Consider the following 22,579-nt stretch of genomic DNA (forward strand, 5'->3'; position numbering starts at 1 on the left):
ATATTATCTAGGGTGAAACAGATCACCAGCCCAGGTTGGATGCATGAGACAAGTGCTCGGGCCTGGTGCACTGGAAAGACCCAGAGGGATCGGGTGGAGAGGGAGGTGGGAGGGGGGGACCGGCATGGGGAATACATGTAAATCCATGGCTAATTCATTTCAAGGTATGACAAAAACCACTGCAATGTTGTAAAGTAATTAGCCTCCAACTAATAAAAATAAATGGAAAAAAAGAAAAGAAAAAAAAATAAATTCTTATTAGAGTATAATTGGTTTACAATGTTGCATTAGTTTCAGGTGGACAGCAGTAAACATTTTTCTAAAGAAGATACACAGCTGACCAATAGGCACATACATGAAAAAGTGGTCAACATTACTAATTATTATGGAAACGAAAAAATAAACATAATGAGATTTTACTTCATGACCATAATGATAGTTATTATATATACAAAAAAAAAGATAAAATAACAGGTGTTGAGAGAATGTGGAGAAAAGAGAACCCTGTGAACTGTTAGTGGGAATGTAAATTAGTGCAGCCACTATGGAAAACAGTAGGGAGACAACTCAAAAAATTAAGAAGAGGACTAGTAAATGACTGGTTAGTCCACTTTTGGGTATTAACCCAAATAATGCAAAAACACTAATTTGAAAACATATATGCACCCCTATGTTCACTGTATCACTATTTATAATAGCCACACAACTGAAGTTTCCATCAAGGAATGAATGCATAAAGAGATGTGGTATATAGAATGAACACTTGTTGCTGTTGCTGTAGTTCAGTAGTTAAGTCATATCTGACTCTTCGCAACCACTTGAACTGCAGCACGTCAGGCTTCCCTGTGCTGAAGGGATATCTCCCTGAGTTTGCTCAAACTCATGTCCACTGAGTGAGTGATGCCATCTAACCATCTCATCCTCTGTCACCCCCTTCTCCTCTTGCCCTCAATCTTTCCCAACATCAGGATCTGTTCTAATGAGTCGGTTCCTTGCATTAGGTGGCCAAAGTACTGGAACTTCAGTTTTTTTTTTTCCATTTATTTTTATTAGTTGGAGGCTAATTACTTTACATCATTACAGTAGTTTTTGTGGAGATTTCTTAAAAAGCTGGAAACAGAACTGCCATATGACCCAGCAATCCCACTTCTGGGCATACACACCAAGGAAACCAGATCTGAAAGAGACACGTGCACCCCAATGTTCATCGCAGCACTGTTTATAATAGCCAGGACATGGAAGCAACCCAGATGCCCATCAGCAGATGAATGGATGAGGAAGCTGTGGAACTTCAATTTTATCACCAGTCCTTCCAAAGAATATTCAGGGTTGATTTCCTTTAGGACTGACTGGTTTGAAAGAATACTACACAATCACACAAAAAAAGAAAGAAATCTTGCCATTTGTGACTACATGGAAGACTTTGAGGGTATTATGTTAACAGAAATATGTCACATGGAAAAAGACAAATATCTCATGATTTAGCTCACATGCAGAATATAAAAAACAAACAAAAACATCCAAATAAGTGAACAAACCAAACCAAAACAAACATGAAGGTTCAGACAACAGAGAGAAAGGGAGGACAAAAATGGGTAAAATGTGTTAACTATATGGTGATGGATGACATATATCATGTTTAAGAGAAAAAAAGAGAAGGCACAAATAAATATCAGGAATGAAAAAGGTGATCACTACATATCCCTGGTGACTAAGTAGTAAAGAATCCACCTGCAATGCAAGAGACTTGAAGGAGACATGGGTTCAATACCTGGCTCAGAAAGATTTCCTGGAGTAGGAAATGGCATCCCACTCCAGTATTCTTGCCTGGAAAATCCCATGGACATAGGAGCCTGGTGGGCTGAAGTCCATGGGGTCACAAAACAGTCAGACACTATTGAGCAACTAAACAACAACATATTCTATAGACTTATAGGAAACAAAATGGGCTTCCCTGGTAGCTCAGCTGGTAAAGAATCTGCCTGCAATGCAGGAGACTCCAGTTCAATTCCTGCTTTGGGAAGTACCCCTGGAGAAGGATAGGTTACCCACTCCAGTATTCTTGGGCTTTCCTGGTGGCTCAGATGGTTATGAATCTGCCTGCAATGCAGGAGACCTGGGTTTGATCCCTGGGTTAGGAAGATCCCCTGGAGGAGGGCATGGCAACCCACTCCAGCATTTGTACCTGGAGAATCCCCATAGACAGAGGGGCCTGGTGGGCTACAGTCCATGGGGTTGCAAAGAGTCAGACACAACTGAAATATTAAGCACAGTAAAACATAGGAAACAAAAGGATACTAAGAAAGTCTCTGTTCCAAAAAAATACAAAATTTTGATGAAATGGACATAATCTTATAAAACTAGAAATAACCAAAATGGACACAGGAATAAATAGAATATCTAAAGAGTCTTATTGAGGAAATTGAATTTGCAATTAAAAACCTTTCCAAAATAAACAAAAAACAAAACTGGAAAACTTTAGCTAGATGGCATCAATAATCTGAGTCTTTTGCAAACTCCTCCAGATAGTAGAGAAAGGACAAATACCCCCAAGTTACCTTTAAATCTAGCAAACCCTTAAAAACAAAACTGACAAGGACATTACTAAACAACTATACCATTTACTTATTCATGAACTTAGATTTAAACCCTTAAGGAAACAATAAACAAATCAAATCTAGCAACATCTTGATTAAGATGTAACATCTTCCTTAATATAAAAAAATTAATGTTTTCCCTTTGAAACTGGGACTGTGACAATGATGCAAAATATTACCACTTACAGTCAGCAATGCAGGAGACCTGGGTTCAATCCCTGAGTAAGGAAGATTCCCTGCAGCAGGAAATGGCTACCCACTCTAATATTCTTGCCTGGAGAATTCCACAGACATAGGATTCTGGAGGACATGGGGTCCCAAAGAGTCAGACACAACTGAACAATTAATACTTCAGTCACTGGAGATCTTGGCCAAGAAACGTCCAAGCCTTACTAAAAGCAATACAGTAAAATGTATACAGATTAGGAAGAGAAGGAAATAAAACTGTACTTGAGTGAGTGAGTGAGAGTTGCTCAAACGCATCTGCCTCTTTGCAGCCCCATGGACTGAGTAGCTACTCAGTCCATGGGATTCTTGAGAATATTGGAATGGGTTGCCATGCACTTCTCTAGGTGATGATCCTGACCTAGAGATCAAACCTGGGTCTCCCACACTGCAGGCAGATTCTTTATCATCTGAGCCAACAAGGAGGCAAAACTGTCCTCCTGCCTTCAATGTTTCCCAGGTTCAGGGCCTCTCCAATGAGTACGTTCTTTGCATCAGATGACCAAAGTCTTGGAGCTTCAGCTTCAGCATCAGTCCATCCAAAGGATATTCAGGACTGATTTCCATTAGGATGGACTGCTTGGATCTCCTTGCAGCCCAAGGGACTCTCAAGAGTCTTCTCCAACACCACAGTTCAAAAGCATCAACTCTTTGGTGCTCAGCTTTTTTTATACTCCAGCTCTCACATCCATACATGACTGCTGAAAAAACCATACCTTTGAGTAGACAGACCTCTGTAAGCAAAGTAATATCTCTTCTTTTTAATATGTTGCCTAGGATGGTCATTGCTTTTCTCTCAAGGAGTCATCATCTTTTAATTTCATGGCTGCAGTCACAATCTGCAGTGATTTTGGAGCCCACGATTATAAAGTCTATTATTCTTTTCATTGTTTCCCATCTATTTCCTATGAAGTGATGGGACCAGATGCCATGATCTTAGTTTTTTGAATGTTGAGTTTTAAGCCAGCTTTTTCACTTTCCTCTTTCACGTTCATCAAGAGGCTCTTTAGTTCCTCTTCCCTTTCTGCCATAAGGGTGGTGTCATCTGCATATGTGAGGTCATTGATATTTCTCAGCAATCTTGATTCCAGCTTGTGCTTCATCCAGTCCGGCAATTTGCATGATGTCCTCTGCATATATCTTAAAAAAGCAGTGTGACAATATAAAGCCTGGAAGTATTCCTTTCCCAAATTGGAACCAGTTCATTGTTCTATGTCCAGTTTTAACAGTTGCTTCTTGACCTGCATGCAGACTTCTCTGGAGGCAGGTAAGGTGATCTGGTATTCTCATCTCTTGAAGAATTTTCAGTTTGTTGTGATCTAGACAGTCAAATTTCATGCAAAGATGGGCACAATAAAAGAAAGAAATGGTAGGGACCTATCAAAAGCAGGAGATATTAAGAAGAGGTGGCAAGAGTACACAGAAGAACTGTACAAAAAAGATCTTCACAAGCCAGATAATCATGATGGTGTGATCACTCACCTAGAGCCAGACATCCTGGAATGTGAAGTCAAGTGGGCCTTACAAAGTATCACTACAAACAAAGCTAGTGGATATGATGGAATTCCAGTTGTGCTATTTCAAATCCTGAAAGATGATGCTGTGAAAGTGCTGCACTCAATATGCCAGCAAATTTGAAAAACTCAGCAGTGGCCACAGGACTGGAAAAGGTCAGTTTTCATTCCAATCCCAAAGAAAGGCAATCCCAAAGAATGCTCAAACTACTGCACAATTGCACTCATCTCACACACTATAAAGTAATGCTTAAAGTTCTCCAATCCAGGCTTCAGCAATACGTGAACCGTGAAATTCCAGATGTTCAAGCTGGTTTGAGAAAAGGCAGAGGAACCAGAGATCAAATTGCCAACATCCGCTGGATCATCGAAAAAGCAAGAGAGTTTCAGAAAAACATCTATTTCTGCTTTATTGACTATGCCAAAGCCTTTGAGTGTGTGGATCACAATAAACTGTGGAAAATTCTCAAAGAGATGGGAATACCAGACCACCTGACCTGCCTCTTGAGAAACCTGTATGCAGGTCAGGAAGCAACAGTTAGAACTGGACATGGAACAACAGACTGATTCCAAATAGAAAAAGGAGTATGTCAAGGCTGTATAGTGTCACCCTGCTTATTTAACTTATATGCAGAGTACATCATGAGAAACAACGGGCTGGAGGAAGCACAAGCTGGAATCAAGATTGCCGAGAGAAATATCAATAACCTCAGATATGCAGATGACACCACCCTTATGGCAGAAAGTGAAGAAGAACTAAAGAGCCTCCTGATGAAAGAGAAAGAGGAGAGTGAAAAGTTGGTTTAAAGCTCAACATTCAGAAAACTAAGATCATCCCATCACATCATGGCAAATAGATGGGGAAACAGTGGAAACAGTGGCTGACATTTTTCTGGGCTCCAAAATCACTGCAGATGGTGATTGCAGCCATGAAATTAAAAGACGCTTACTCCTTGGGAGGAAAGTTATGACCAACCTAGAGAGCATATTAAAAAGCACGGACATTACTTTGCCAACAAAGGTCTGTCTGGTCAAGGCTATGGTTTTTCCAGTGGTCATGTATGGATGTGAGAGTTGGACTATAAAGAAAGCTGAGCAGCACAGAATTGATGCTTTTGAACTGTGGTGTTGGAGAAGACTCTTGAGAGTCCCTTGGACTGCAAGGAGATCCAACGAGTCCATCCTAAAGGAGATCAGTCCTAGGTGTTCATTGGAAGGACTGATGCTGAAGCTGAAACTCCAGTACTTTGGCCACCTCATGCAAAGAGCTGACTCATTTGAAAAGATCCTGTTGCTGGGAAAGATTGAGGGTATGAGGAGAAGGGGATGACAGAGGATGAGATGGCTGGATGGCATCAGTGACTCGATGGACATGGGTTTGGGTGGACTCCAGGAGTTGGTGATGGACAAAGAGGCCTGGCATGCTGCGGTTCATGGGGTCGCAGAATCGGACAAAACTAAGCAACTGAACTGAACTGAAGACAGTCAAAGGCTTTGGCATAGTCAATAAAGTAGTAGTAGATATTTTTTGGAATTCTCTTGCTTTTCCTGTGATTCAGTGGATGTTAGCAATTTGACTCTGGTTCCTCCACCTTTTCTAAATCCAGCATGAACATCTGGAAGTTCTCCGCTCACGTACTACTGAAGCCTCTCTTGGAGAATTCTGAGCATTACTTTGCTAGTGTGTGGGATGAGTGCAATTGTGTGGTAGTTTGAACATTCTTTGGCATTGCCTTTCTTTGGGTTGGAATGAGAAAACTGACCTTTTCCAGTCCTATAGCCACTGATGAGTTTTTCAAATTTGCTGACATATTGTTACAGCACTTTAAGAGCATCATCTTTTAATTATTTGAAATAGCTCAACTGAAATTTGATCACCTCCACTAGCTTTCTTCATAGCGATGCTTCCTAAGGCCCTCTTGACTTTGCACTCCAGGATGTCTGGCTTTAGATGAGTGATCACACCTTCATCTTTTTCTGGGTCATGAAGATCTTTGTTGTAAACTTCTTCTGTGTATTCTTGCCACCTCTTCTTAATATCTTCTGCTTCTGTTAGGTCCATGTCGTTTCTCTCCTTTACTGTGCTCATCTTTTCATGAAATGTTCTCTTGGTATCTCTAATTTTCTTGAAGAGTTCTCTAGTCTTTCCCATTCTATTGTTTTCCTCTATTTCTTTGCACTGACCACTGAAGAAGTCTTTCTTATCTCTCCTAGCTATTCTTTGGAATTTTGCATTCAGATGGGTATATCTTTCCTTTTCTCCTTTGCCTTTAGCTTCTTTTCTTTTCTCAGATATTTGTAAGGCCTCCTCAGACAACCACTTTGCCTTTTTGCATTTCTTTTTCTTGCAGATGGTTTTGAACACTGCCTACTATACAATGTCACAAAACTCTGGCCATAGTTCTTCAGGCACTCTATCAGATCCAATCCCTTGAATCTATTTGTCACTTTCACTGTATAATTCTAAGTGGTTTGATATATGTCATACCTGAATGGCCTAGTGTTTTTCCCTAATTTCTTCAATATAAGTCTGAATTTGGCAATAAGGAGTTCATGGTCTGTGCCACAGTCAGCTCCTGGTCTTGTTTTGGCTGACTGTATATAGCTTCTCCATCTTCGACTACAAAGAATATAATCAACCTGATTTTGGTATTAACCATCTGGTGATGTCTATGTGTAGAGTCATGTCTTGTGTTGTTGGAAGAGGGTCTTTGCTATGACCAGTGCATTCTCTTAGCAAAACTCTTTCAGCCTTTGCCCTGCTTCATTTTGTACTCCAAGGCCAAACTTGCCTGTTAATCCAGGTACCTCTTGACTTCCTACTTTTGCATTCCTGTTCACTATGATGAAAAGGGCATCTTTTTTGGTCTTAGTTCTAGAAGGTCCTATAATTCATCATAGAACAATTCAATTTCAGCTTCTTTGGCATTAGTGGTTGGGGCATAGACTTGGATTACTATGATACTGAATGGTTTGCCTTGGAAATGAAGAGAGATCATTCTGTCATTTTTGAGACTGCACTCAAGTATAGCATTTAGGACTCTTCTGTTGACTATGAGGGATACTCTATTTCTTCTAAGGGATTCTTGCCCACAGGAGTAGATATAATGGTTATCTGAGTTAAATTCACCCATTCCAGTCCATTTTAGTTCACTGATTCCTAAAATGTTGATGTTCATTCCTGCCATCTCCTGTTGACCACTTCCAATTTACCTTGATTCATGGACCTAACATTCCAGGTTCCTATGCAATACTGTTCTTTATGTTCACATTAACTTTTAGAATAGCACAGATTTTAGTAAACTCTACAAGATTTTCCTTTAGGCACAGGAATGCAGGGCTATACACTCAAGCAGAGAGCAAGCATTATACCAAGATGATGAAATAAGCAAACACAGAACTCAGGAAACAACAGAATTTATACCATGAAAGGAAGAAAAGCAAGAAATAATTCTGTGTATCCAATCTGTCCTGTAGGTATTGCTGGGGTGATCTCAGGTTTGGGGGTTTTGCTTATATCATATGAGACAAATTCACGAGGAAAGCTCCTTGGCTGGCTCACTGTGGGACTGGTTCAGCTATCCCACATAGATACTACACTGATGTTAACAATAGTTCTGTGGCTCCACTGTGTTATGTGACTAAGCTGCTTGTAGAAGTTGAAAATCACCTTAAGCCACTGAGGTTGGTTTGCAATGTACTGAGGCTCAAGCACATTGACAAGAGGTCTTGCATTATTTAAGTAGCTGGGTTACTTTAGCAGGCCTCTAGTCAAGGCCTCAGTCAAGACGGCAGAGTAAAACAAAAAAAGCAAAGCTTTATTACAAAACTCTATCTTGCACTTCCCCAAGCTCCTAGTAATCTAATTTGCTTTCTGTCTTTATGGATTTACCTATTCTGGATATTTCAGGTAAATTAAATCATATGAAAATGTGATCTTTTGTTTCTGGCTTCTTTATTTAGCATAGTGCTTTGAAGGTTATCCATGTTGTGATCTGTACCAGTATTTCATTCTTTTTATGACTGACTACTACTCCATGATATGGTTATATCACATTTTGTTTAGTCATACAACAATTGATGGGCACTGGAATAATTTTGCTTTTTGTCTATTGTAGACAGTGCTGCTAAGCACATTTCTGCACAAGGTTTTGTTTTGTAACATCAGTATTCAATTCTTTAGGGGTATATATCTTGGCTTGGAGTTGCTAAAGCATATGTTAATTCTGTTTTACTTTTTTAGGAAACACCAAGCTGTTTTCTACAGCAGCTTCACCATTTTACATTCCTACCAGCAAAGTACAATGGTTCGAGTTTCTCTACATCCTCACCCAAACTGGTTATTTTACACCCCATTTTTAATTTCATCCTAATGGGCATGAGTAGCTATATCATTGTGGTTTTGGTTTACATTTTCCTGATGGCTAATGATGTTGAGCATTTGTCCTTTCATGCGTTTGCTGCTCATTTCTGTCTTTCAGAGATATATCTACTTAAGTTTGTCCGTTTTAAAATGGAGTGTTTATCTTTTTTAGTTGCTGAATTATAAAAGTTCTTCATATATTCTGGGTACTACATGTTTTTAAGATGTCAGTAGTACCCAAAGCTATCTTCAGATGAAATGTAACCTCTGATGAAGTCTCAAAGAGCTCTTTGCAGAAATGGAAAAGCCTATTTTAACATTCATATAAAATTGCAGGGGGTGTTCTAAGGTAGCCAGAACAGTCTTGAAAAGGAAGAGCACCTTAGAGAACTCACACTTTCTGATTTTAAAACTTACTACAAATCTGTAGGAAGATATATTAATATAGAATTAGTATATATATTAATACAATAGTACTATATAATTAGTATATATTAGTATGAAATTAATATATAATTAGTACATACTTTAAAATAAAATTATATGTAATTTGCAATATTTTCTCTCATTCTGTAGGCTGTCTTTTTACCTTTTTGGTAGTGTATTTAGCTGTACTAAAGGTTTTAATTTTGATGAAGTCCAGTTTCTCTACTTTTTCTTATGTTGCTTATGTTTTTAGTGTCATATCTAAATCCATTCTCAAATTTTAGGACATAAAGATTTATCCACAAGTTTCCTTTTAAAGAGTTTTATACTTTTAGTTCTTACATGTAAAGTTATGATCCATTTTGAATTAATTTTTGTATGTGCTAGGAAGCAGAGGTCCAACTTTAGTCTTTGAATGCATGTAGATATCCAATGTCCCAACACCATGTGTTGAAGAGACTACGCATTTCAACAAATGGTCTCAGCACCCTTGTCAAAATCAACTAACCACAGATATATTGGTTTATTTCTAGAATCTCAATACTACTCCACTGAACTACTTTCCTGTATTTATTAAATGCCACTCATTTTTGCTTCTTAAAGTTTTGTAGTTAGTTTTGAAATCAGAAGCAGTGAGTTCTCTAACGTGTCCTTCCTTTATAAGACTGTTTTGGCTATTTGTGACCTCCTGAAATTTCAAATGAATGTTAGAACAGGCTTTCCCATTTCTGTAAAAAGCTCTTTGAGACTCTGTAGGAAACTCCATTTAATCTGAAGATAGCTATGGGTACTACTGACATCTAAACAATATTAAGTCGAATCTGTGAACATGGGTTACTTTTATATTCATTTAACTCTAATTTAATTGATTTCAGCAAAATATTATAGTTTTTAGTGAACAAGTCTTTCAGCTTATTGGTTAAATTTATTCACACTTAATCATTTTTTGATGGTATTCAAGAAAACTGTTTTGTTAACTTCATTTTTGTATTGTTCACAACTAGTATATGAAAATACAACTGAGTTTTGTATTGAGCTTGAATCTGCAACTTTGTTAAACTTGTTTTTAGCCCTATAGTTTGTTTTGTGATTCTTCACAATTTTCTATATAGAAGAATGTGTCTTCTGCAAATAATTTTACTTCTTTTTCAGTCTAGATCCTTTTATTTATTTTTCTTGCCTATCTGCTTTATTAAAAGATCATTGATTTAAATGTCAATCTCATCCAAAAAAAACTTCACAGAACACTTAGAATAATGTCTGATCAAAACCTGAGCATCCTGAGTTGGACCATAAAGAAATCTGAGCACTGAGGAATTGATGTTTTTGAATCGAGGTGTTGCCAGAAAACTCTTGAGAGTCCCTTGGACTGCAAGGAGATCCAACCAGTCCATCCTAAAGGAAATCAGTCCTGAATATTCATTGGAAGGACTGATGCTAGAGCTGAAACTCCAATACTTTGGCCACCTGATGCAAAGAACTGACTCACTAGAAAAGACCCTGATGCTGGAAAAGTTTGAAGGTGGGAGGAGAAGGGGACGACAGAGGACGAGATGGTTGATGGCATCATCCACTCAATGGGCATGAGTTTGAGTGAGTTCCAGGAGTTCATGATAAACATGAAAGCCTGGGATGCTGCAGTCCGTGGGGTCGTGAAGAGTTGGACACAACTCTTTGAGTGAAGTGAACTGAACCCATTCAGAAGTGTGATCTTCAACAACTCTGCTCCCCCTCCCTAGGCAATATCTACTCCACTAAGGACTTCCGTGGTGGTTCAGCCGGTAAAGCGTCTGCCTACAATGCGGGAGACCCAGGTTCAATCCCTGGTCGGAAGATCTCCTGGAGAAGGAAATGGTAACCCATTACAGTATTCTTGCCTGGAAAATCCCATGGACGGAGAAGCCTGGTAGGCTACAGGCCATGGGGTCCCAAAGAGTCAGACACGACTGAGCAGCTTCACTTTCACTTTTATCAGGGAGAAACACACTAAAGTTATTACTTTAGGGATACCAATTCACACACCTATTGACAAAATTTAAAGTATCACAATAAAACCTTGACAAAAATGTGAGGTGTATCAGTTAGAATTGGGTTTGGTTGTAGGAGAGATAAGTCAAATAAACAAGACGGCAGTTTCTTTTTTTCTCCCCGAAACAGATACACGGCTTCTTCTGCCTTTCTATTCAGCCATCTTGGACACTGGCGTCCATTCTCAAGGTCGCCCTGTGCTATAAAATGTAAGCAGAACTGCAGCTGTCATATCGGGGTTGCTGTAAGTTTACAAAATGGCTTAATACAAAAGTGTGGCTTCTGACTGAGTCTGTCAATTTCAGAAAGCTTTCCTAGAAAAACTCTGTATAACTACTATCTACATCTCATTAGAAATACCATGAGTAAAGGCAAATTGAGAAATGACCTTTACCCTGACATACTGCCATCCAACTAAAGGGGGCTACTTGTTGTGTTTTGTTCAGTCACTTAGTTGTGTTCAACTTTTTGCGACCCCATGGACTGCAGCATGCCAGGCTTCCCTGTCCAGTGTTAAATAAGGGGTCTATTATGATGAAAAAAGCATACTGCTAGGACCCTTCTTCACAGTAGATAAATGGGACATCTCCAGCACTGCTACTACTTTAAGAATATAAACTGTGAAAGACACTCTGGAGAGCAGTGTGATTTTAACTAATGAAGTTGAAAATGTATATAACCCAGGACTCAGTAAATACTCCACTAGATATATAGCCAAGAAAAGTTCACATGCACAAAAAAGGAACATGATCAGGGCTCCTTACTGTTTATAGGCAAATCAGCACTGTAGCTAAATACGGGAAACAATACACAAGACCAGAGATATCTATTTGGTGGAATTGGAAGTAAAATGAATGGAATATATCTGTGTATATCAATAGTAGCTGGAGATCCAGAATAATGCGAGATTAAAAAGTAAATGGCTCAGTTGGTAAAGAATCCACCTGCAATGCAGGAGACACTGGTTTGACTCCTGGGTCAGGAAGATCCTCTGGAGAAAGGATAGGCTACCCACTCCAGTATTCTTGGGCTTCCCTGGTAGCTCAGATGGTAAAGAATCTGCCTGCCACGTGGGAGACCTGGGTTTGACCCCTGGGTTGGGAAGGTCCCCTGGAGGAGGGCATGGCAACCTACTCCAGTATTCACATCTAGAGAATTCCCTTGGACAGAGAAGCCTGGCAGGCTACAGCCCGCCAGTAGGAGGAGCCTGGCAGGCTACAGTCCATGGGGTCACAAAGAGTAGTACACGACTGAACAATTAAGCACAGAGCAAACAAAAAACTTTACAGAAAGTTACAGAATGTTTGATAATATTAAAAACAACAGTATGGAGTGTACATAAGTTGCATATGTGTGTATAAAATTATTCAAATTTTGCCTGGAAACAGAAGTTCATGATGAAGTTATCTTTTGGAGAATGATGAAGGAAAATGGAACAAATAAAGAGACATTCAATGACTTAATTTACTAACTTTAAATGATCAAGAACAAACATGACACAAAATTAAATTTGTCCATTTAGTGGCCATAATAAACGATTTATTTTTCTATGATATGATCCCACAAGAGGAGATTAAATGTTAATCATTAAAAAGATTTTACATGTCGGTTATATGTTTTCATTAAGAATGAAGATATAGTATACTTACATTCTTTCTCAGTTCAATTTACAGCTTCAAATAATACTATATTGTTTAAAATCTCCAAAATCATATTAGTAGACTGACTAAATACAATTAATATTCTTAAGTTTAAACATAAGGAAAGAAAACACACTTTAAATGAATATCAGTCAACTGTATTGATTGATAATTTCTTAAAAAGATAAATAGTAAGCCAATTTTCAATGAGAATGAAACCTTTCAAGGTATGTTAACTTCTTAGAGCTGAAATTCTTACAATTAAGAAACAATCTGTAAAATGCACAGCCATTCTTTTATTCACTTACCTCAAATTTTTTCTGGTAATATTCCCTCAGAGATGTAAGTTCGTGGTCTCGCTTTGCAAGCAGTAGGGGTTGATGTTTAATCATATAGTCTATGTCTGCTTTAAGCTTTGCATTAGTTTCTGCTAATTTCTCCTTTTGCTCTTCCAGATGTTTTCGTTGATGAGTTTTATCTTCAAAATGCCATCGTAGTTCTATTATATCTCTCAAATAGGCCTCATGTTCTAGACATACAGTGAAAGGACAAAAAGAAAATCTAAATTTAAAACAAAAACTCCAGGAGGAAATCTTTGTTTGATAGTAGATATGAAATATGAATATAAAAAAGCAGAGGTATTATTTTGCCAGCAAAGGTCCATCTAGTCAAGGCTATGGTTTTTCCAGTAGCTATGTATGGAAGTGAAAGTTGGACTATAAAGAAAGCTGAGCACCGAAGAATCGATGCTTTTGAACCATGGTGTTGGAGAAGGCTCTTGAGAGTCCCTTGGGCTGCAAGGAGATTCAACCAGTCCATCCTAAAGATCAGTCCTGGGTGTTCATTGGAAGGACTGATGTTGAAGCTGAAACTCCAATACTTTGGCCACCTGATGCAAAGAACGGATTCATTTGAAAAGACCCTGATGCTAGGAAAGATTTAAGGAAGGAGAAGGGGACCATAGAAGATGAGATGGTTGGATGGCATCACCAACTCAATGGACATGAGTTTGAGTAAACTTCAGGAGTTGGCGATGGACAGGGAGGCTTGGCATGCTGCAGTCCATGGGGTCGCAAAGAGCCAGACATGACTGAACAACTGAACTGAACTGATGAGATATTTTAGTTTCAGAAATTACTTGTTTTTTATTTTTATGTTTCAACCATGCCGTGTGGCATGTGGGATCCTAGCTCCCCAATCACAGATGGAACTCATGCTCCCTGCAGTGGAAATGCAGGGTCTAAACCACTGGGCAGCCTGGGAAGTCCTTAAATTATTTTAGTATTCCTTCATTCACCATCAAAGGGGTTAAAATACAAAAATCAGTTCAAATTATAAAAATAATAATTCATAAAAATCAATGTTAACATAAGAAACAATGTTTATCCACAAAAATAAATCTTACAGTGAAATCAGAATGATCTCACACAGCAAAACAAAGACAAACAAAAATGCACAGATCTAGTGACAGACATAACATGAGTACAGCATGGCCTAGAGGAAGAAATGACAAAATGTTCTCAAATAACAGAAATGGGAATTTGAATAAATGGATAAAAAATTTTTGTTCCATATAAAAATATCTGAAATGATACATATGGAAATTTCTTTTAAATAAAATAAAAACAAATTATAAATTAAATTAAATGTCAATTAACAGATTAGGACAATTTTAGAGAAACTACATAAAAGATTTCCTCATTATATCATTAAATTTCTAAGGTTAACCTAACCTTGATCTCTTGGAATAAAATTCAATTGGCTACCTTGGGGATCTTTTCATCTTTCTTAAAATAAACTTCTTGGTGGGTTTTGGTGTTGTATTCACTGAGGATACTTTGCATGTATGCTAATGATTTTGGCCTGTAATTTTGCATATTTGTATGTATTAATCTAATTTGCTTTACAATTTATGCTAGCATCTTGTATCTGTTGTAGTTTCTTTTATTTCTGTTCTCTATGATTTTGTGGAAGTTCAAAACTGCATTTAAAGTTTTATTGCCCTAGTATGTCTGTATGTATGTATGTGTGTGTTTTGCAAGAAAGGATTTTTATTTTAAGTCACTATCTTTCCTTTAATGGCTATATGTATATTTTGGCTATCTATTCATTAGTCTATTTTTTTCTGTGAATTCTTCCAGTTCATCAAGGTTTCAATAATATTCTAAGGCATTTGTTCTGTATATCTTCCTTATTATTAATCACTGCTCCATTTTTAGATACCATCTGCATTTCTAATTGAATTTACTCATATATTTTCTCTGTGTTCTTCATTAATCTTGCCATTGGTATTCCATTATTTCCTTTATTATTTTTTATTGATCTAACATTTAGCTCTCTGTATCTTCATAATTATACATATTTCATTATTTAACCATTTTGTTATTGGTTTTCTGTTTTTTCTTTGTATTTATTTTTCTTTTATTTTTCTAGTCATATATTTCAATAATTTTGATATCATCTTCTTTCCTGAATATGATAAAAGCTATTGATTTTCCTTTAAATAATAATTTAGCTTTTTTCACTTCTGTGAAAATAATTTTAGTAAGCTTTAATGATACAGTTCTAAATGTTTTCTAATTTCTTATATTTGTGAAATGTTTGACACCATTCCCTTTTAATTTTATCCTAATTAGACAGTCGTATTTTTGTTTTAAAAAGTCAGTCACCATTTCATTAAGTATTATCATCATTATCTTCATAATGATCTTCCATTATTCATCATCCTTTATCATGTTACACTCTTATGTCTTTAAATATTTAATTCATATTTTCCTTCTCCTTGTGTACCCTTGATGCATTTCATGTAAATTTTTCTAGATTTATAGTTATTACTTTTCTCTTCTTTAGTCTAAAAGACCATTTAACCAGTTATTGAGTCTTTAATTTCAAGTTGTAGATTTTTAATTTCTAGTAAGTCTTTTTTATTCCCATTTTTTTTTTAAATAGTCTCTTAGTCCTTGCTTTTATTTTCAAACTTCTCTTTTTATTTCATAAAACATATTAAATATTCTCAGTTGCTAAGTCATGTTCAACTCTCTGTGACATGATGCACTGTAGCCTGCCAGGCTCTTTTGTCCACAGGATTTTTCCAGGCAAGAATACTGGAGTGGGTTGCCATTTCCTCCTCCAGGGGATCTTCCCAACCCAGGGATTGAGTCTGGGTCTCCTGCAGTGGCAGGAGGATTCTTACCATGAGCCACCAGGGAAGCCCATTAAATAAAATCATTTTATAATGTCATGTGCAATCCAATATCTGAAAACTTTTTGAGTAAGATTACGCTGTCTATTTCTACTAACTCACACTTACCGAATCTGTATTTTTGTGTTTTATGATACTTGATATTGAGCTGCTTCTTGAGACTGAGACAATTCGCTGATACCTAGATCGAATTTTCAGTCTTTCAAAAAAGAACATCTGTCTTTGTTCCTGAAGATGCCTAGTTTTACCACCAACCTACAGAACATTTAAATGACATTCTCCACTGCGTATTTTCAGATTCACAGACAGCAGGAGTATCAGTCCCAAATCCATTTAGATCAGTACATTAAGAATTTTTGGAATACTGTCTGCTTTTCTCCACTAACTAAGTGATACAAGCAATTTTATTATTCAACTGGAGCAACAGGTTTACTCATGATTCATGCTTAATGCTGGAATGGAGACCTTTGGACTCTCAGCTTCATGTAATGACTTCTAACCAGATTGTCATCTGGGTGAGACTCGGGCTTTATCCCAAGTATCCTGTACCAAATACATGGATCAAATGGGAACCAAAGGATATTAGGATTTCAGGGATTCACTCAAGGCTAAATTTGTCATTGATGCCTAATCTCCAAAAAAATCCCATTCCAAACTTAAATGTTGGTGGTAGTGCATTTCTTAATTTATTTAAAGCTTATCAGGGTCTTTTACCCAAGAATTTTTAAAAATTAAAATAAATGAACAAAACCTGGCAATTGAAAAAGGAAAAGTTTTGGTATCATTAGTTTCTTCTCAGATTCACTAGAGAAATCATAGTTGGAGATTTCAACACCCAACTCACAACAACTCAATAAACAACTACACAGAAAAATCAGAGAGAGAAGACTTAAACAGCACCACCAACCAATTAACACATTTATAGACACTTTACCAAACAACCGAATGTATATGAATTTTGAACAAACACAGAATATTATCCAAAATATTTAAAATGCTGGGTAATTTTTATTCTAAACAATTTTAATGTAACTAAAATGTTCCTAAATTAAATTAGAAATCAAAAGAAAAAAAGTTGGGGAAAATTGCAAAACATCCCTAAGTAATTGCAAATTAAACATCAATGTCTGAATAAATAATAGACCCAAAAAGAAACCACAAAAATAATTTTTAAAATATTTTATGTAATTAAAATAAGCTCAAAGCATATGAATATTTATGAAATCCAACTAATATAGTTCCTAAAAGTAACTTCAGTTCTTAAATGTCTACTCTAGAAAAAAAGAAAGGTATTGAACAAATAATCAAGGCTTCCACTTTATGAAGAGAAAAACAGTATGTTAAATTCCCAAAGAAAGCATGAGAAAGGAAATCAGAGAAGAAATCAATTATACCAAAGCTAAGAAATGATATGAGAAATTAAGCAAAAATTGACTTTTTAAATAAATCAACAAAATTGTTGTGCCTTTTGGTAAACCAAGGTGGGAAGAAAAGAGAGCGAGAAAGTAAAAATTACCAAAATCAAGTATGAAAGATATGTCATCTCTACTGTTATTATAAATATCAAAATAGTTATAAGACAATATTAGGAACAAGATTAGGTAAGCAAATATGACAATTACAGTGAAATGGACAAATTATTTAGAAGGCTCAAATGATCAAAACTGACTCAAGAAGAAAGAGAAAAGAGACTCAAAACCAGTAAATAAATTAAATTGGCTATTAAAAGTATGTTGACAATTTTGGACTTAAATACACATGAATAGAAAACTCATTATCTGGATTCTGGGTAGAAAAATAATGACTTCAAAAAACTAAAACCCCAAATTTAAAACTTATAAAGATTTAGATATCAAACTCAAGCTAAGAAATTAGTAATGGTCTAATTCACTGGTCTAGAACCAGTATAACTTCAAGAATCCTAACAGAGGCAACAAAAGCAGCTGAAGTCTCACTGACTTCTATAGAAAATACAAACAGCTCAGTATCAAGAAGAGACATCGGAAGAAAGAACAGTAGCTTATTACCCTCTCCTTTGGATAAAGATAGCTTCTTGTCACACTCATTTGTGATTTAGACATGTTACTTAGAAGAATGTCACTAACAACAATATCATCTTTTTTTCTCTCAAAGGTGTTTTGGTTTAAATCATGGGTTATATAAGAATCCTAATGTCACCCATTTATAAAGCCTGTGAACCCTGAATTAAAATTGTTACCCTATGATAACATAGAAACGCTTCCAGACTCAGAAAGATCAGGTAGTCTGGTATGCTTGATAAATACCGCATTAGAAAATGAAAATTCCAAAACTTTTAGATTATTTAACACTTGATCACATGTCCCTCCTTCTATAATCTAAAAGATAGAGTTTTCCCTTTTAAACATGTGTTATCTACATGACTTCTGAAAATATCCTAGGTTTCTTTGCCTGCTAGAAGTTCCCAATGTGAATTTGCCATTGAATTCACAAAAGAAGATTCCTAAAATATCACTCAGAATTCTCTCATTTTCCTAGATTTAAATATGTAGCTGATGCCACCAACTGGCAATCACTTTAAATTTCTAGTAACTGAAATATTATAGTCATTACAGGAAATATGTGCAAAATGTTTGCATGCTCCTTGGGTACCATAAATTCAATGGAATTTCCAACAAATACCAAATGATAGCAGGTCCAGGTTTGTTCAGTGAAGTCCCAATTTATGTCTACAAACACAGCATTATCATTAATAGTATGTTTCAAATATACACTGGTTTGCATGCAATATAATATGGTCACTTTAAGCACAAGTAATTTTTTAATTCAGAGCTCAATTAATTATCCATGCCTCTCCAACAAAGTAAATGACAATATGAAAAATCCTGATTATTACCGTTCTGCACAGCTATTGGGATTTCTTGAAGTTTCCAGATTGACCAAGAATCAATTTGTGTGGTAATCCTTTTCTTTCTTGATTTTTGTCGTTGTAAAGCTTCTTCAGCTTCTGCCCGATCAGTCTCTAGACTTTTAATGAGATGGATGGCCTCTGATAGCAATGTTTCCATTTCCTGCTTTAATTCAGGACACTTTTCTTCTTGAAAGGGAAATATGTATTCACATTTGTTATAAATCAGCCTGTAAGCTGGATGGTAGTGGTGGGGGAGCTGGGGAACTAGTTGTATTGCTATCTTTTAATATTTACATATTTACCAAGAGAATTTTAGAAAAATGAATTAGCCTTGTAAAGACAAGTTTCATTATAATACAATCATAACATTAATTATAACCTTTGAAGACAGATTTTGAAATGAATATTTTATAAGACAATCAAAATAACTAAATCCCAACCAATATCTTCACTCACAATATTTTTGAAAAAAAATTTTTGAAAAAACACATGTTCCATTCACAAGCTGTATTACAGAGCTTTATTTTGAAACTATGCTTCTGTTTCCTCCCACTCTATGGGAAAAGTGAACCATAATGATTACATCAGATAAATACTGAAAATCCTCAGATGGTTCTTGGGAACAAGACACTTTATATTCTTTATCTTATCAGATAATAACATCCCTAGCTAGCCTTGCCAGAAATTCATCATCATTTACAAATTCTATTTATTCAGTTATAATACAAATTAACTCCTTTATGAGAAACATTTGGGATTCCTGCTTCACAGCTCTGGAATGATAAGGTTTAATGTTAACAAAATGATTAATATGGGTATTCATTCATCTATTTATGCAAGAAATGGGTAGACAGCCTGTTACGTTCTAGGCAATATTCTCTCTCCTTGGAGGTTGGTCAGTAAGAAAGATGGATATGACTCCCATTCTGGTGAGATTTATAATTGTAAACAGTGGCTTTTGCCAAAATGTGACATGACAAAAAGATATAAACAAACACAAAGTGTCAAAAAAGGCAAAGCCTCTAAAGAGCTGAGGCTGGAGGAAAAACAGTGAAACTGGATCAAGAAGAAAGGCAACTAACAGTAAACTTTGTTTTATTTTGTTTTCTTTTTCTTTTGGACAATAAAGACATTAATTTTTTGCTGGAAAGTAGTAATACATAATGGTTATTAGTACAAGCTCACCACTTGCAGTTTTTATTTCTAACCTAGTGGCCTTGTTAAAGAAATTCAGCATATGCCTAAAAAGAATTCCCGAGAAACAGGTTTTTCTATTGTAATGCACAAAATTAACTTTTTCTAGCCTGGTCTTTTATTTGGCCTCTATTTATTTGGTCTATTGTCTTTATTTTTCAAATTCCACAATATCTTAAACGCTTTATCTTCTATAAATGGTCTGGTTTTTGTTACAACATACACATTAAACACTGTTCTCCAATCAACATTCATTCAATTTCTATAACAGGACTTCAGCTGGAAAGATATGATGGAGTTAATGCCACTTAAAATTAAAGCACTTCTGATTGGATATATATGTGTTTTACCAAAGGTGTCCATTACATTTGTGCAAGATGTCTTTTATACTGTTTCTACAATAGCAGTCTAAAACAAATGCTATGTGTATAATTTAAGGTGTCTCCAATTCTATTCAATACCTCTCTGGATTTTTTTCCAGAATACCATCTCAATTAGTTTTACTGTTTCATAGTGAATAAGTGAGCAACCACTTGCATTTTTATTAGGGTGTGGGTGTGCTCAAGCATCTGAGCCATGTCCAACTTTTTGTAACCCTATGGAAAGACTCACCCTCCTCTGTCCATAGGTTTCTCCAGGCAAGAAAACTGGAGAGGGTTGCCATGCACTCCTCCAGGGGATCCTCCCCACCCAGGGATCAAACCCACATCTCCTGTATATCCCTGCCTTGAAGGTGGATTCATTACCTATTGAGCCACCTGGAAAGGCGCATTTTTATCAGTAGAAACAACGTTCAGTTCAGTTCAGTCGCTCAGTCGTGTCCGACTCTTTGCAAACAACGTAATTACAATAAATCTTCCTCATCCTGATACAGTCTTGTGTTTCAGAGTCAAATATACATGTTTATTGGAGAAGGAAATGGCAACCCACTACAGTATTCTTGCTTGTAGAATCCCGTGGACAGGGGAGCCTGGTGGGCTGCTGTACATGGGGTTGCACAGAGTCGGACACGACTGAAGCAACTTAGCATGCATTAGCATGCATATATGTTTATAATAAACATAATTGGAATTATTTTGTTTTTGTGACCTTTAATACATTGATATTTTCTCCTAGAATTTGTCATTGAAAAATTAAGAAATAATTGAATCAGATTTTCACTTTCATTATAAAAGGCAAATACAAAATATTCATGCTTTTACAGAGTCCTGAGTTTGTTAGTTATCCTTCACTAAAGGAAGGCATTTAACAAAGTTTTGTCACAAAAGTAGGAGGAAGTATTTAAAATAATGCCAAAGATATATTCAAATATGCTGAAATAATTTTAATACAAATTTTTATACCAGTATAAAATTATTATATATTTATATTTGGAAATTGTGACTAGAAGGTTAGTCTTCAAGGCTATGGTTTTTCCAGTAGTCATGTGATGTAAGAGTTGGACTATAAAGAAAGCTAAGTGCTGAAGAATTGATGCTTTTGGGCTGTGGTGTTGGAGAAGACTCTTGAGAGTCCCTTGGACTGCAAGGAGATCCAACCAGTCCATCCTAAAGGACATCAGTCCTGGACGTTCATTGGAAGGACTGATGCTGATGCTGAAACTCCAATACTTTAGCCACCTGATGCGAAGAACTGACTCATTTGAAAAGACCCTGATGCTGGGAAAGATTGAGGGCAGGAGGAAAAGGGGACGACAGAGGATGAGATGGCTGGATGGCATCACCAACTCAATGGACATGGGTTTGAGTAAACTCCAGGAGTTGGTGATGGACAGGAAGGCCTGGCATGCTGCGGTTCATGGGGTCACAGAAAGTCGGACACAACTGAGAGACTGAACTGAACTAAACCGTATATATATATGAGCTGTAATGTCCAATATGGTAGCCATGAACCACATGTGATTAATTTACATTTAAATGCAAGTTAAAGTTAAACTTAACATTTAAATTCCTCAGTGTCACCACATTTTAAGTGCTAGCAGCTACATGTGGCTAGTAGTTACCCTACTGGACAATGAGACAAAACATATTTCTATTATCACAGAAAGTCCTAATGGACAGTACTGGATAACCATTAACTTCCTGAGAAGTAGACAGGGAAGGACCTAGAGCAGTATATAGTATATTACAGTAATTAACAAATATTTGTTGAATAAGTATTTAATCAAACAATACAGAAGGCTCTTACTTCTGCTAGACACCCATCAGAATTATAAAACTCATACATGAGTCTTATGAATATCAGAAATACATAAATGAAAAGCTAATGAGTTTTTAAATGTAATTCTGCTTATGTAGAATGAGGTACAATTTTACCTTTCAATTCTTCTGGTTTGGGCTCTTTCACTAGTGTAGCAACACTCAGATCTTTTTTCAGGTCTTCTGTGAAACAAGTTCTGTTCCTTTATAATGGAAAAGAAGCAATCAATTAATAAGGAAGGACTGTACTTACAGTTAGTCAAACAAATTTTAGGTGATGTTTTTACACTGAATTTTAAATG

The 22,579-nt window shown here is 36.4% G+C and overlaps 1 protein-coding gene across 4 annotated transcripts in view; it reads right to left on the reverse strand.

The window, feature by feature from the left end:
• Positions 1 to 22,579, reverse strand: part of CCDC178 (coiled-coil domain containing 178) — a 395,761-nt gene that overhangs the window by 307,417 nt on the left and 65,765 nt on the right. For 2 of the 4 annotated variants that reach the window (XM_070452797.1, XM_070452798.1), the window contains 3 exons: positions 22,395 to 22,480; positions 18,871 to 19,071; positions 13,102 to 13,322 (listed from right to left, as the gene is read on the reverse strand). In XM_070452797.1, the coding sequence (XP_070308898.1) occupies positions 13,102 to 13,322; positions 18,871 to 19,071; positions 22,395 to 22,480 (508 nt within the window). The remainder of the gene's footprint in view (positions 1 to 13,101; positions 13,323 to 18,870; positions 19,072 to 22,394; positions 22,481 to 22,579) is intronic. The other 2 variants (XM_070452799.1, XM_070452800.1) reach the window with 2 other exon arrangements.

Source organism: Odocoileus virginianus, chromosome 22 (assembly GCF_023699985.2).
Source record: "Odocoileus virginianus isolate 20LAN1187 ecotype Illinois chromosome 22, Ovbor_1.2, whole genome shotgun sequence".
Taxonomy (NCBI): Eukaryota; Metazoa; Chordata; class Mammalia; order Artiodactyla; family Cervidae; genus Odocoileus; species Odocoileus virginianus.